This window comes from Otolemur garnettii, unplaced genomic scaffold (assembly GCF_000181295.1).
Source record: "Otolemur garnettii isolate 467f Iridium unplaced genomic scaffold, OtoGar3 scaffold00105, whole genome shotgun sequence".
Taxonomy (NCBI): Eukaryota; Metazoa; Chordata; class Mammalia; order Primates; family Galagidae; genus Otolemur; species Otolemur garnettii.
The window spans coordinates 1,143,520-1,159,900 of NW_003852500.1; the positions used below are offsets into that span (position 1 = coordinate 1,143,520).

At 44.5% G+C, this 16,381-nt stretch overlaps 1 protein-coding gene across 1 annotated transcript in view; it reads left to right on the plus strand.

The window, feature by feature from the left end:
* Nucleotides 1–15,085, plus strand: part of LOC100952013 (cytochrome P450 4F8-like) — a 29,528-nt gene extending 14,443 nt beyond the window's left edge. The window contains exons 2-12 of the mRNA XM_003796619.2: nucleotides 2,991–3,135; nucleotides 3,649–3,702; nucleotides 3,794–3,921; nucleotides 6,000–6,121; nucleotides 6,811–7,081; nucleotides 7,388–7,454; nucleotides 7,647–7,776; nucleotides 14,031–14,164; nucleotides 14,261–14,325; nucleotides 14,489–14,571; nucleotides 14,911–15,085. Of these exons, the coding sequence (XP_003796667.1) occupies nucleotides 2,991–3,135; nucleotides 3,649–3,702; nucleotides 3,794–3,921; nucleotides 6,000–6,121; nucleotides 6,811–7,081; nucleotides 7,388–7,454; nucleotides 7,647–7,776; nucleotides 14,031–14,164; nucleotides 14,261–14,325; nucleotides 14,489–14,571; nucleotides 14,911–15,085 (1,374 nt within the window). The remainder of the gene's footprint in view (nucleotides 1–2,990; nucleotides 3,136–3,648; nucleotides 3,703–3,793; nucleotides 3,922–5,999; nucleotides 6,122–6,810; nucleotides 7,082–7,387; nucleotides 7,455–7,646; nucleotides 7,777–14,030; nucleotides 14,165–14,260; nucleotides 14,326–14,488; nucleotides 14,572–14,910) is intronic.
* Nucleotides 15,086–16,381: the final 1,296 nt, after the last annotated feature.

Genomic DNA, 16,381 nt, shown 5'->3' on the forward strand with positions numbered 1-16,381 from the left:
TATATTTTATTTATATATTTATAAATTTATTTATATATTATTTTTATATTTTATTTATATTTTATTACTCCACCTATGTATTGGTTACATGTTGGGCACTTGGGCTGTTTGCAGATCTTTGCAACTGTGGATTGTGCTGCTATAAACATTTGAGTGCAGGCGTCCTTTTTATAAAATGACCTTTTATCCTTTTGGCATATATCCAGCAGTGGGATTGCTGGATCAAATGGTAGGTGTACTTTAAGTTCTTTGAGGTATCTCCATACAACTTTCCATAGAGGTTGTACCAGTTTGAAATCCCACTAACAATGTATAAGAATTCCTTTCTCTTTGCATCTACTCTAGCACTTTCTGTTTTGGGACTTTTTGTTAAGATCCATTTGCATTGGAGTTAGATGAGATCTAGCTCCAGGGTGATGATATCTAACTCCATAATGCCCAGCTATTTTTTTTTAGAGATGGAGGTCTCGCTCTTGCTTAGACTGGTTTCAAACCTGTGAGCTCAGGGCAATCCACCAGCCTCAGCCTCCCAAAGTGCTAGGATTATAGGCTTGAGCTCAGCCCCAGGTTGTTTTTATTTCTTGCTGATTTGCTTGAGTTCTTGGTAGATTCTGTTTATTAGTCTTTTATTAGCTGTATAGCCTTGGCCATTTTTTTCTTTCTTTCATTTATTTGCCGACCCCCATGCTGTGGATCTCTGGGGAGACCCAGCCCAGGCTCTGCCTTGGAGGCATTCCCAACCTTGGGGACACAGAGTTAGACTAAGACACCTCCAAATCCTGTATGGTCAGAGCTGGTTCCAAGAAGAGACAAGTGCTCATGAGGCCCAAGAAGTGCTGTTGGGCGGGCATGTGGGCTTCCTAGAGGAGGGATTGTTGAAAGTTGGTCTGAAATGATGAGTAGGAATTTTTTTAAGCAAAGAGAAGTATATTCTGTATTGAAGGATAGCCCATCCCATGGCCTGGAGGTGAGAGAGTGAGCACCTGGTTTCTGAGCTAGGGAAAGCAGTGGGAGTTTGATGCTGCTAGAGTGATCAGGGAGGAGAAAAGGGAGAGGGGAAGTGGGGAAGAGGTTAATTTGGAGGGTGATGTGGAGCCACAGAGGGAGTGTAAGCAGTTTGTAAGAAAACAATGGAGCTCTGTTTGAGCCACACTGGGTCGGGGGTCTGGAGTATTCAGGAGGCTCCTCAGGAAGTGGTTGGCAGTGAGGGCATAAGGGTGCCAGGGATGAGAGGGGGACTGAAGATGGGGTCTGGGAGGATGAGAGAGCCCAGGGAGAGAGAAGGGTACAGGGCTAAACCCAGGAACCCCAACATCATCTGGAGATCAGGCAGCACAGAAGTAAAATATACAGAGAAAGAGCTGTCAGAAAGATGGGAGGGAAACCCAGAGACAGGAATGTCCTGGGAGCCAAGGTGAAAGTGTCTACAGGAAGAGCATTACCAGGTGAAGCTACCAACTTAACTGTCTGTCTGTGTCTGTCTCCATGTCTCTATCTTTCTTGCTTATATCTACCCTTTCCCTTTCTTGCTCTATCTCTTTCCATGTGTCTGGGGTAGACAGTGTTGGTATAGAGGCTGAGGCACTCATTGCTACCTGCTGTGAGTGTGGTCTTTGCTAGTCACTGTTGTCTCCTAATTCTGAGAATTGTCCTCAGCTCATGGGAGCATCCAGACATGGGGGCTTATGCAGAGGTGTCTGGGAAGCTGAATCTCTTGTTTTTGGGGTGGGTGGGATGCTACAGCCAGCAATAGCAACTAACTGCCATGTGTATGCAAAATCCAGTTCCCTTGCTTCTGAGTGATGCAACTCTGTGATGCAATGTACTCTGTAGTGTGCCTGAGGGATCGGGCTGCAGCCAAAAGTTAGCTGAGCCCATATCCTTATTGTACTAGTCTGGAGCCTCCTGTGGTTTTAGGCTAAAGTTAGTTTCCAACAGCCACATCTTTGTGATACAATTGATACTTCAGAGCTCCCTGTGGGATTGGCTTAGGTCAGGCTTAAGTTGAGCCCACATTTTTGCCTGCTCCTAAAGGAGGCTGGAATGAAAAAGGTCCTAGGCCTGCAGATCCCTCCTTCTTCACTGAAGGAACTGGAGCCCATTGGCTGTGACCTGGGAGGATATAGGAAATCAGCCCTGAGGCTGGAGCCCTGACATCACTCTGCTGCCCTTTGGGAACCTTGCTCTGTGGCTGACTCCATAGCTGGAACCACTCTCAGAATGAGAAAATGCATTTTCTCCAAGCAAGGTGGGCCTCTTTGTGGCCATAGAGTATGGCATTTTCCCATATCCTGGGATATGGCCTTGGGACTCTGAGACTTCCCCAGTAGGGAAGGAGCAGGAAGAAGCAGAGATTCCCTCCATCTGTGCAGAAGCTGGGTACACTGTTCACTGTAGAGGCTGCACCATGTCTGGAGGCTGCAGAGGGGGATCTTCTGTGGCTCCTCCTGGAGAAAGCTTTAGTCAGGTATCTCCAGAATCAATAGGATGTATAGATACAGTTGTGGGTATACAGAGATAAGAGGGAATTTATTGTGGAAATTGGCTCATATGAATATGGAGGTCGAGAAGTTTATGGTGTGTTGTGTGGAAGCTTGAGAACCAGGAAACTAATGGTGTAATTCACTATGAGTCCAGAGGTCTTCGTACCTCAGGCTGCTGGTGTAAGTCCCAGAACCTGAAAAACAAATAAACCAGAGTTCTGATATCTGAGGACAGGAGAAGATGGATGTCCCAGCTACAGAAGACAGAGCCAAGCCCCCCTCCCCCTGCCTTTGTGTTCTCTCTGGGCCCCTCATGGGTTGGATGGTGCCTGCCCACATTGGGAAAGGTGGGTCTTCCTTCCTCAGTTTACCATTTCAAATGCTAATCTCTTCTGGAGATACCCTCACAAATAATGCTGTGCCTGCTCTCTGGACATCCCTTAGCCTGGTCAGGTTGACACATAAAATTATCCATCACCTGAGGTGACTGCCCTGACTTGCTTGCAGGTCTCCCCCACAGAAGAGGGACTGAGGGAAATGACTCAGCTTGTGGCCACCTACCCCCAGATCTTTAAGAGGTGGCTCGGGCCCACCATCCCCGTCATCACTTTGTGCCACCCCGACTTCGTCCGTTCTGTCCTCAATGCCTCAGGTATCCATGCATGCAGAGCTTGTGGTGGTGGCTGCTGTGGGTGTGTGTCTTCCAGTCCCTCCTTCCCTAAGCTCCCATGTGGTCCCTGCAGTAACCTGGTCCCTCCTTCCCTCTTCCCTCACCCATCTTTCTTTTCCCTTCACATACTCCCCAGCCCCCATCTCAGTGTCTTCTCCCTGCTCTGCCATCTGTATCACCCCACCTTCCGCACTAGTGCTCTGAACACCACTGGTCCCCAAGAGACTTCAATACAGGGATCTGTTTGGAGGAACTCCCAAGCATTAGGAGACAGATATGGTATTCCTTTGTTCTTTTTCCTATTTCTGGGGCTGCAGCCCAGCAAGGTACCCCTGGTCTTTCCTTCTTCCCCATTGTTTCCTATGTCTTTGGCTCCATTCTTGCCATGCTGGGCAGGATGAGGAAGGGACACTCCTGGTTGGGAGCCCATCATGAATTTCTGAAGTTCCCACCTACTCCTCTGCATGGCTTCTAATGGCCTGTCTGTAATACTAGCCACCATCACACACAAGAATATGTTCCTCTCTCGGTTCCTGAAACCCTGGCTGGGTAAGTAACTGCAGGTGATCAGTGGAGGGGATAACCTTGTGGGGCCAGGAGAAGGTGCCGCCTTTGCTTATGCCTTTGGCTGTCCTACTAGGGGATGGGCTCCTGCTGAGTAGGGGTGACAAGTGGAGACATCACCGTCAGATGCTGACACCTGCTTTTCATTTCAACATCCTGAAGCCCTATGTGAAGATTTTCAATAAGAGCGTGAACATCATGCATGTGAGTTCCCTTAAAGCCAGGGTCCCAGATAGAGCCTTGGAGGTGAATGGGGCCTCAGAGAGATCTATGATCTAGAGTCCTGGATATGGTGGGTGATTTTGGACCATTGCACTTCTTCCCCAAGCCTCAGTTTCCCCATCTGTAAAATGGGGATAACAATCCCCACTTTGAAGGGTAGCTAAGATAATATAGTGGAGTCATGTCCCTGGCATATAGTAGGTGCTCAGAAGGCATTAGTTAAAAAAAAAAAAAAAGAAGGCATTAGTTTTCAGTACTCCCCACCGAAGCCCTGCAGACTGTTGAGTGTCGATGATAACAATGAAACTCTCTTTCTGCATAATAAACCACTTTAAAACTCACTGGCTTGAAAAAAATTAGTGTTTGTTATTGCTTGTGAGAAAATAGGTAGGTTAGGGATTGTTCTTATCCTGGCTGGGCTTACTCACAAGTTTGTGATCATGAGTGGGTCCTAGTAGAATGCTTTGCAGATCAGCTTTCATGTTTGGAGTTGGCTGTAGGCTGGTTTACGAAGGCTTCGGTGGGCCAACTGAACAACCTAGGTTTGTTCATGTGGTGGAGGTAGGGTTCCAGAGAGTGCACAGAAACAGTCAGAGCCAGCACATCAGGATTCCACCTTCCTTTATTGGCCGAAGCAAGACCTAGGGCCAGCTGAGATTCAAGAGGTGGAGAAACAGCTTCTGCCTCCCAATGGAAGGAGCTGCAAAGTCTCATTGCAAAGGCTGAAGATATAGGGAGAGATGAAAAATTTCTTCAGTCACTTGCTGCTATGCTAAAGATGAAGATGATAACGAGAGACATAATTTATTGAGCACTTACTTCTGGGGTCCCCAACACTTGGACTGCAGACCAGTACTGGCCATGAGTGGTGAGCAAGTCAATAGACCTTCATTTGTATTTACAGCTGCTCCCCCATTATTCACATCACTGACTAAGCTCCACCTATTGTCTGTTCAGCGGTAGCTTTAGATTCTCATAGAAGCAGGAATCCTACTCTAAACTGCGTGTGCAGGGTTCTAGGTTGCACTCCTTATAGGCATCTAAGGCCTGATGATCTGAGGCGGAGCTGAGGTAGCAATGCTAGCCCTGAGGACCAGCTGCAAATACCAATTATCATTAGCAGAGAGGGTTGACAGCACAGAGACCATAATAAAACAATTGTTGCAGACTCATATCAAAACTCTATCAGTAAGTGGCAAGTGACAAGTAAGCTGCATCTGGTAGCAGGCTTTATAGTGAGAAGTGAGCATCTTACTTCAATTGTACAGCTGCATTTGGCAGAAAACTTTAAGTCAGAATCTGGCCATCTAGTTGCAAGAAAACAAGCTCAGGACTCCCACTGATTCTGCATTATAGTGAGTGATGAGTTGCATAATTATTTCATTATATACTACAATGGCAATCATAATAGAAATAAAGTGCACAATAAATGTGATGCTGTTTAATCATCCTGAACCCCCCCCCCCCCGCCACTGGTCCATGGAAAAATTGTCTGCCACGGAACTGGTCCCTGGTGCCTGTAAATTTGGGACTGCTGACTTAATGCATGCCAGAAATTACATGCCAATTCCATGATATATGTTGTCTAATTTAATTTCACAAACCTGTGAGGGAAATAAAGATGATTATGATCACCCGACTATGGATGATGTAACTGAGGGCCAGAGAGCTTGGGGAGTTTGCTCAAGTTCACCCAGAAGGTAAGTAAGCTAGGAATGGTGGAGCAGGGGTTCTACCTGGTTCACTTGGCACTAAAGCAGGTCATTTAACCTATACTAGAGATGTAATAGGTAGGGCCTAGGGGAGGGCAATGAGTTGACCAAAGGTACTCAGAGCATAGAAGGCAGAGCTGTAACTGGAACCCAGATCTCCTCATCTGTCTTGTGATCTTCATCTAAGCTTCTAGTAAAAGCTTCTGCTTTCCCCCAAGGCTGGTCCTCCCTGAAGATGGGTACCTGGGGTAGAAGGGCAAAAAGATGATAGGGGGGAGTTTGTCCTGATGTTTGGGTTAGGAAGGGGTGATAAGGCCAGGCTCCAGCTCTGTCCCCTTTTCTGGCCAGGCCAAGTGGCAGCGCCTGACCTCAGAGGGCAGCACCCATCTGGACATGTTTGAACACATCAGCCTCATGACCTTGGACAGTCTTCAGAAATGCATCTTCAGCTTTGACAGCAATTGTCAGGAGTGAGTTCTTCTTTTGGGCCTGGGAATTTGGGAGTAGGTGGGAAAGGAAGACAGATCAAAGCAAGCAAAAGAACCTTCCTAGAGGGTGTAGGCCAGCACTGGTCATCAAAGGACATGGAATGGGAGAAAGAAAGAGCAGTTCTTCTAGGTAGGTGGAAGTGTGTGAATGAAAGCAAGGAAGCTACGAAGAGCAGAGTATATGCAACAGCCTTTAAGAAGATACCATGAAAATGAAGGTGGAGGGGTGAGCATTGGCTAGATCTCAAGAACACTGAAAAGCCAGAAAAAAGGGTATGAACTTTATCCAAGGTTTCCAAGGTGCCATGGAAAGTGTTTGAGCAGATGACAGTCATGCTTAGAGCTGAGATTGGACATTTGACTCCGTAGAGGACTAGCAAGTAGACAAGAACATAAGAGATTTGGGAGAAACTGAGAGGAAGAATAGGTAGGACTGGATATTGACTAATAGAGAAGATAAACATGATGTTCGAGTTCTGCCTTGGGGACTTGGAGCATGAGGCAGCTCACAGAGGGTGGGAGACAGAGAAAGAAGGGGGTTTGGAAGGCACTTTTTAATGGATGGAACATTGATGTGGGATTCCCATGGATGTGGGATTCAGGCTGGGAGATGTTCCCAGGATTTTATGTGTGTTAATGAGCTGCTTCCTCTTTCTGACCTGGCCTTGCAGGAGTCCCAGTGAATATATTGCTGCCATCTTGGACCTCAGTACCCTTGTAACGAAGCGATACTATCAGTTCTTCCTGTACATGGACTTCCTCTACTACCTCACTCCTGAAGGGAGGCGCTTCTGCAGGGCTTGTGACCTGGTGCATGACTTCACAGATGCCATTATCCAGGAACGCCGCCGTACCCTTGCCACTCAGGGTATTGATGACTTCCTCAAGATCAAGACCAAGTCAAAATCTTTGGATTTCATTGATGTGCTTCTGCTGAGCAAGGTGTGCCTCGCTGGGTTCTGAATTAATGAGGTAGAATTGACACTAAAGTGAAATGTCAGATCAAAGAATTTCAACTTGATGCAGAGGCCATTGGGGAGCTATGGGAGGGAGGATAAGCTGGAGAGAAGTTTTTGAGGTGACTCCTGTTTGCTGCTTGGGGAGAGCAAACAGGAGGCAGGAGAGCAGGGAGGAAGCCTGTGGGAAGGTCTGGAGACGAGGTTGGTCTCCTGCTTGGATGACTGTCTTCAGGTTAGACTCAGGTGCCCTCAGATACAGTATGACTCACAGATCTTGCCTTGTCTCCAGGATGAAAATGGGAAGGAGTTGTCGGATGAGGACATACGAGCAGAGGCTGATACTTTCATGTTTGGGGGTGAGGGTCCCAGTTTTGGACTACAGTGGGAAAGGGGGAAGTCTATCCATCTCAGGATGCAGTGGGTGATTCCCTCCATTCTGCCCATCCTTTCCCTTCTCCCATCTTCCCTGAGGGCCTCAATATTTGGCTGCTGTCTACCTCTGGTGCTGAAGCAGCCCAGAGACTCAAGCCTGCCTGGATGCCTCTCAGGTCATGATACCACAGCCAGTGGCCTATCCTGGGTCCTGTACAACCTTGCAAGGCACCCAGAATACCAGGAGCACTGCCGGAAGGAAGTACAAGAGCTTCTCAGGGACCGAGAACCTAAGGAGATTGAATGGTGAGTGTAGCTCCTTTTTGTCTGTTTGGAGCGCTATCATTGGCTCTACTCTCCAGGTGGGGAGGGCAGAAGATCTTTATGTTGGTCTTGCCATTATTGTCTAGTGGAAATAGGAGCAGAGCCCAGAAGAAAGGCCTGGTACCAAGCCTGGCTGACAAGGGAAATGTAGGCATTGATTGCAGAAAGATCTGCCCCAATAACTTGCTATTTGATATTAGTAAAGCAATCATTTCTTCTGAGCCACTCTCTTCTCTTTCTCCTCAAAGACTCTTGGAAAATTACCAACAATGTCTGTATAGCAGATGCCTTCCAGCATATACTCAGTCAACAAGCTTCTTGTCCATCCGCTTAGTTTTCCGGTGAAAGCTGCATTTTTTTTCAAGACCTTCACCCCTCCACCCACTGATGTTTTTGCTCTTCCCTCTAATTACCATCTTACAGTCTATTCCACTGAATTACAAAAACCTTAGTGGGTAAAGGTCGTCTGTCTCTTCCTTCAGTAAATACTTCCACATTTCCTGTTCTTCCCTAACACGGGGACCATCTTACATGGGCAAACTTGGGGCGGGAGAAGATGAGGCTTGGGAAAGAAGCAGCGAATACAAATTCATCATGGTGAGAATGGGTACAGGACAATGCTTCCACTCAAGGGGACAGCCATGCAAAGACCAGGATGAAAGCATGCAGGAGAGAGCCTGGAGAGTTTAGGTGATAGGAGAGGGAAGTAGTGGTGGCTGAGTCCTTGTGAAATGTCCAGTGTAAGAGACAGGAAGGGGCTCCTTACAAAGTGTTCCAAGACCCCTTGGAATACTTTGGAAACCACGTAAAGAAATTGTACTTTAACTTGAGGTATGTTCATTCAGAGGCTTTGGAAAGCTGATGCTAAATAAAAGCTAAGAGTGGCAGATTTGCTGTTGTTAAAGGAGTCAGACACTGGGCAGTGGATGACCCTGCTCAGTCACTGTCTGGGGACTGCTCAGGACAATGTGGTTGTGGCTTGAATGCTGGAGCAGAACCTGGCAGTCTTATAGTTAGAGGCTAGTAGTTCACTGTAATCCTTACAGGTAGGTAGCAAATTCTTTCTTGAAGGGAGTTCTATGACTAACATAGGAGGATAGCGGGGAGCCATAGGAGATGTTGAGCAGGAGAGATGTGGGTATTAGAAATATCTCTCTGTGGCTACAGGGGAGAATTGAAGGGGTTGATATGGGACTGTAGGTGTAGAGAACAATTTCTGGTCTAGGGGCTAGGGCATGGGGAGAAGGTGCTGGACCAGTCAGACATTATGGGAGTAATGCAATCCACATCAAGGCTTTGCTTAGCACAGCAGACTGTGAAGTAGAGAGATAGTTTTGTGTACCCCCTAACTTCAAAAAATGGTTCACTTAGTAAAAATTTGAATGGTACAGAAGGGTTATAATAAATGTTGGCTTCCTTCTCGTGCCAGCATCCCAATTCTCTTCTTGCCGTTGATGGCTTCCTGTGTCCTTCCAGACAATGTTTAGTCTACACCACCCCCATTCATCTGTTCACACTGTCTGTCCTCTTGGATCTTTTTTCATTCTCTCTGTCCCTGTACATCTGGGGGTACATGCAGTGCACTCAGGCAAGTTACGTGGACAATACAGCTTCAAGATGTTTTCCTTGTTTCAAAACAAAGTTTTGAAACATTAATTTTGAATGGTAAAACTAATCATGGGAACAAGTTTAAACATTGGAGGAAAAATTAGATTCCCCTTCATTAACCCGTCTCTCAAGCCTAATACTCTCTTCCATTTTCTGAGAGGTCTCCAGAGCCATCTGTTCCTCATAATATGTAGTCACATGTTCTTTTTACTCAATAATGTATCTTGAAGCTTTTCATGAATGCTGTGTAGCTCCATAGTTTATCTCATTCCTCTGTTGGAGACATTTATGTAAACATTTGCAATTATAATAGATATTACTAAACTGCCTGTTAGCATCTGTGCTACTTTACCGTTCAAGTAAAATAAGATGAGTAGTACTTAGTCCTTTTTGATAGCTGTACAGGAGTCCATTATATGGATATGACATAATTTATCAAAACATTCCTTCACTGATGGACGTTTGTATAAGCTCTAGCCTTTTCCTATAACAAACACAGTATGGTGAAAATCGATGTACACTGACCATTGCTTGAACATCTGAACATCTCTGCAGGAAAAAATTCCTAGAAGTGAAGTTGCTAAATCAAAAACCATTTGAATTTTACAATTTAATAGCTCTTGGAAAATTCACTCCTACACACAAATTTTGAGAGTGTCAGTATTCTCGTGTCCTCATTAACTGAAAAATGTTTGCAATTTTAATGAAACTTTAAAATGTTTGCTGATCTATGTTCAATGCAGTGGCTCAAGTCTGTAATCCTAGCACTCTGGGAGGCCAAGATGGGTAGGTTGCTTGAGCTCAGGAGTTTAAGGCCAGCCTTAGCAAGAGAGAAACCCTGTTTCTAAAAATAGCTAGGCTTCAGGGTGGGCGTCTGTAGTCCTAGCTACTCCGGAGGCTGAGGCAAGAGGATTGCTTGAGCAGAAGAGTTTGAAGCTGCTGTGAGCTATGATGCCATGGCATTCTACCCAGGGTGACAAAGTGAAACTGTTAAAAAAAAAAGTGTGCCAATCTGATAGGTGCCACAAAATCCTAGTTATTTTATTGACGATCACTTTAAGTAGGGCAAAGTTAAGTGCTGTGTTCACCTGTTGTTGCATATTTCTTTTCCTGTTGTCAGTTTGCAAAATTTGTCCTTTTTTTAAATTGATTTTATAGGAATTCTTATATATCAAGAAAATTATTTTTTTATTATGCAAAGTTCTTCCTCAAATGACCTTTGACCTTATTGTTTATTTTTGTTCATTTTCTTTAGTTTGGTCCATTTACTTGTAGTCAAATGTATTAATTCTTTCTTTTAGAGATTCTGTTTTTATTTTATTAAAATAATACACAGAAAACTTTTCACAGTCTGATATTAAATTATAGTTCTTGTTTATTTTTCCTATAATGGGAGGTTTATGTATTTTTGAAATGTTGTGTTTATTTAATATTTTATTAATATTTTAAATATTAGTACTTTTTCCCTATGAGCTTCTTTTTTGTATAAATACTGAGGCAGGAATCTCTTCTCTTTCTTCAAGTGGCGACTTGTCCCAACAGAATTTAATGAACATTCTGTACCTGTCTTGTACTTTCAAATGATAGCTTCACAACAAACTAAAATTATTTATACACTTGGTTTTATTTCTGTACTCTATTCTTTTCCACTTATTGGTCATATATAGATATAAAGAAGTCTTCATTATCATACTTTTAAAATATTCTCATATTTGTACAGTTGGTTCTATTACTTTGCTTTTATAACTTTTTTTTTTTTAGTTCTTCCCCCCCCCCCCATTTGAACCTTATGCTCAGGTTGGCTAGTTTGAAAAATGCTCTTGGAATTATAAAAGTTATAAATGTGCACACCCAGAATGTGGGCGCTGTACCAGTTAGGTGTGAATTTACTGAACCTTTTCTCCCCCCTCCACCTACTTGATTTCTACTGAGTTTTACTTCCACATGTGTACACGTGTACTTAGTACTAAAATTGGAAGTAGTCACTCAATACTTAGGTGTACGTATGGAAATTTTAATTAATTTTTTTTGGTTAGCTCAAACCTTAGCTGCACATATGGAAATTTTAATTAATTATTAAATTTTAATTACTAATTATTATCCTTAGGTGCACATATGGAAATTTTAATTAATTATTTTTTTTAGCTGCTAAGGTTTGAGTTAACCATGTGCCTCGATTCATGGCCAGTTCTTCTCATTTTCCCATGCAATACTTATTTCTTCTTATTTATCTCTATTCTCCACTTCTAGCCTGCTACCCATATGATTCTAGGGAGAAAGATGGGTCTCTCCAGAATGTTATAGGATTCATAAAATTTATTGTTAGGGTGGATGTACTTCAAAATTGAAAATATGTCGTTATATCACAGATCTTGTGCTGGTTCTTAACATTTTTGAGAAATGGAGCACCATGGTTTTGTTAGCCATCTATGCTTCTAATTACGCTTCCTTTATTGCTCTTACCATCGTATAGTTCTTTCCTCTCTCATGCCTTAGTGCTGGATGCTGGGCTGCTTCCATCTCTCCAGTGCGATGAACACTTTTGTTTGTGTCTCTTTATCTGCCTGAGAATTTCTCTAGGATCCATCCTTGGGACTCCTCTCACTGGGTGGTAAAACATGCATCGTCTTTCCTTGACCATGTCCTGGCAGTTGCCCCCAAAGTGGCAGCCCCTGTCCATGCCATTATCTGGGCATGAGCCCCTCTACCTCAAACCTCAGCCAATGCTTAGCACTATCTACCTTGCTAATTCTTTTACTGAGTGGATATGAAGTGACATCACATTGTTAGATAACTTCATTTTCTCTGATAACCGGTGGCTTCAGGCATCTCTTCTTAAATCTCATGTGTCTGAGCTTCCTCGAATTCTTAGATCTTATCCTTTCCCTACTTTTCTCTTGGATGACCTGTCCTTTTTCTTGTAGGTTTACAGGAATACATTGTATAGTCTAGATATTGTTTGAGATCTATGTATTTATTGTGGACATCTCTGAATCTCTCATTGGAATGTGCCCTTGATTATACAGAAAATTCTTATTTATTGTACAGAAATTCTTACTTTCATAAATATTTAGTCCTCTTCTTTTAATCTCATATTTTGTGCTTTTGGGATTTTAGAAATTCCTACTGTTAGAAGACAAAATGTCTCTTATGTTATAAACTTTTAACCTTATACTTTCACCTTTCTCAGATAGGAAAAAGTTCCACTCTGCATATGGTGTAGACATTGATCTGGTTCTGTCTGTTTCCACATTGCCTGTCGGTGGCTTCCACTGTCCCATCTGGGGTGCCACTTGTCGGGGCTGGGACTGGCCAGGTCTTTGGCCCCAGCTCATCTATTGTCTGGTTGTGGAACCTATGCTATTATCTTACTCAGGAACAGTTACCCTTAGGTGCCTTAGGGCTGTTTGTCTTAGAAGAAGAGGGAGAGAGAGAGAGAGAGAAAGAGAAACAGAGAGAGAGAGAGAGAAACAGTCTTAGAGGGAGAAGAGCAGTCTTAATAGGAGACTGAATCTTAGCAGTCTTCTTAGAAAGAAGCCAGGCGGACGTCCTACAAGCAGGAGAAAGGAAAGAGTCAGAGTAAGCGGGCCCATGAAAGAATGAGATCTTCCTGACTGCCTTACTCCTGCAGCTTCTTATAGATGTGATCTTGTGGCTATTTGCACCACTGATAGAGACTCCCAGTCACTGATCTTCTCTCCTGTTACAGAGAGCTGAATCCGTCCCCATGCTCTTATCACCAAGGTGTTATATTACCAAACTGTTAACCTGTGTTTCTTATAATTACTGAGTGTTCTGAGCGTAACTCTCGCTTCCCCTTTCCATATACTATATGGTGTACAACAATTGCCAGTTGTTTGAACACCTTCTATCAAAGTATCTACCCATTGTCTAGGGTTGTGTGGACCTTCCTTTACTAGCTAACAGCTTTCACCTATTAATGTGGCTGATTTTAAGCTCTCTACTTTGTTCCATGTATCTGTTTTCTTGTTCTTGCAGCAGAACCCCAGTTGTGGGTTTGGATTTTTTCTGCTTTAAAAAAATTATTTTATTTCATTTTTACTACCAGTCCTTTGTATTAGGATTGTACATTGGATTTCTTTGTTATGTCTTTCATTGTTAAATTGACCTAGCTCTTGATGAACTCCTCCAAATAGAATATAATTATAATTGTCAAGTTCCAAAAAAAAAAAATGCAGCTAGATTTTTATTAGATTGCATTGACTATATGGATTATTTAGAAAGAATTGATGCCTTTATACATCATCTCCCTGAAGAGTGTGGATGGATCTTGTTTATTCAAATAACCTTATAGGAACTTTATGAAGATGTTTTTCCTGCTTTTGTCAGTTTATTACATAATTTCAAAAACTTTTTCATGTAAATGTTTTAATGCTTTTAAGGATAGCATCTGAGCATTACAATTTGCTCACAAATGCACCTAAAAGTAAAGACCAAGTTTTCTTCCAGCCCTTTGCCACTTTAATTTTCTATTACTTAAAATCTTTGATTTATTTGGAATCTATTTTGTTATAAGTCTAAGGGTCAAAGAAAGGTGTTGAGGGGGTCTCATGGGACAGTAGAGGGCTGTCTTTGCTCCCTGGATAATTGTTAGGGTGTTTCCTTAGGGAGGACCTGGCCCAGCTGCCATTCCTGACCATGTGCATCAAGGAAAGTCTGAGGCTGCATCCCCCAGCCCCGTTCCTCTCTCGTCACTGTATCCAGGACATTGTGCTCCCAGATGGCCGAATCATTCCCAAAGGTGCCTACAATGGAAGAGGGGAGGAGGCTACTGGGCAGGTTGGCGGTCCCATCAAGCAGAGTGGACCTTGTTCTGGCTGTCTCTTCCTCCTCACAGGGAACATCTGTTCCATCAACGTCTTTGCAATTCATCACAACCCGTCAGTCTGGTCGGATCCAGAGGTGCTGCCCCATCTCCTCTTCTCCATCCTGGGATCCAGTGAGGGAGAGGGGTCCTGACCAGGGAAAACAGACACTACCCTCCACTGTGCCCACATCTGACTTTTCTGGGGTAGCTATGATTCTTGAGAGACGCCACTCAGCACTCCTATCTTGTCGTCCCCAGGTCTATGACCCCTTCCGCTTCGACCCAAAAAACACTCAGAAGAGGTCACCTCTGGCTTTTATTCCTTTCTCGGCAGGACCCAGGTGAGGCCAGTGGGGATCTGAGTTGGAGATGGGGTGAGAGTGGTGAGAGTATAGAAGGCAATTCTGTCATATGTCCCTTTAGCACTCCCTCCACCCCCATGTCTGCTTGTCGGGTGGATGTTTGGGGGGAGGAGCGTGTCAGAGATTTGAGCAAGATCGCTGAAGAATGAGCGTGCTCAGAGTCTCCTCCTCAGTCTGCTGGTATGAGTTTGGGGCTGGAGTCTGGGACAGGCTTAGGGGATACACGAGCCCACATGGGAGTCTCAGCATGGTTAGACCCCTCAGATCAGCCTAGCTGGGAGTCCCGGGTGCAGTCACGGTCCCCACCTTCTTCCCCAGAAATTGCATCGGGCAGGCCTTCGCCATGGCCGAGATGAAGGTGGTCCTGGCGCTCACGCTGCTGCGCTTTTGCTTCCTGCCGGACACCGAGCCACGCAGGCAGCCGGACCTGATTCTGCGCGCGGAGCACGGCCTGTGGCTGCGGGTGGAGCCTCTGGAGACCAGCCCTCAGTAACCCCTGACTATGTCCGCCCACCTTTGCAGCCTCTCAGGAATAAAACTTTGCAGTGACCTCTCCTGAGCCTCATTGACTGCCAGCAGCGGGCGCTTGTGGGCTGAGGGGAATCCAGGGTTCGGGAGTGGGTGGGTGAAGCTGGGGCTGTTTTTGAGACACCCAAATCCTGTCTGCCTCTCTGACCACAAGGTCCTCACACACAGACCTTGGATTCTCTCAGAGCCAAAGTATGGGCCCATCTGTGACCACGTCCCCTACCTTCAAGGAGTGCCTGCCTTTCCTTTTCTGGATCCCTGATGCTCCCTGGGCAGCCTGGACAACTCAGACCAATTGAGCCCTGATATCAGGGTAGGGAGCCATGAGAGGTGTTTGAGCAGGACAGAGACCAAGGTTAAGAACGGATTTAACAGGCAAGGTAGAGGCTTTGAGTCAGGGAGGAGAAAATACAGAAGCAGACCACTTAGTCTGGGAGGCAAATGTCCTCCCCAAACAGAGGTCCCTTCATAGCCAGGCTGGCAGGGGAGGAGAGTGTACAGCTTCCACTTGGGTAGCCTCTCTGGAATTATTGTTAGGTTAGTAAGAAATATCCTGTTTCCTTATATACTAAATTTGACGTTTCTATCTGTGACATTTCGCTTTAACACTTCTTGTGGGATTTTTATTTTATTTTTAATGTGAAGGTTCATCCTCATTCTTTCAAATGCTTTTTTAGACTTGAGATTATATTTCGATTCTTTTCTTAGAGCAGTTTTGTGAAACCATGGATAAATAAATCTCTGTGTGTGTGTTTTTTAATATGAGTTCCATCGTGGAATCAATGGAGCACAGAGAGCTTGAAATATCAACAAAGTGCTTGGGAAAGATTTGGCTAATGAATACACAGTATGTGGGTAGCTTGAGAAGTTCTGTTCTGGTGATTTTTTTTGGCCAGGGCTGGGCTTGAACCAGCCACCCAGGGTATATGGGGCTGGTGCCCTACTCCTTGAGCCACAGGTGCTGCCCTAGTTCTAGTGATTTTAATCTTGAAAATGAGCCTCGTGTGTGAACTGAGACCAGGGCAGATAATGATGAGCTGAAAGCTGTAGACTGAGAAAGCAAATCCATCTCAATCTATGCATGAATTAGTGGCAAGGTTTGGCGTTATTATTCTAACAATATTGGACCATTTGGAACAAATCAGCAAGGTAAAGAAACTGGATAGATGGGTTATGCTTGAATTAAATGAGTGTCAGAAGAGAAATTGTCTCACAGTTTGCCTTTCTTTGCTGTCATGGCATAAAAGTAAAGCATTTCTAC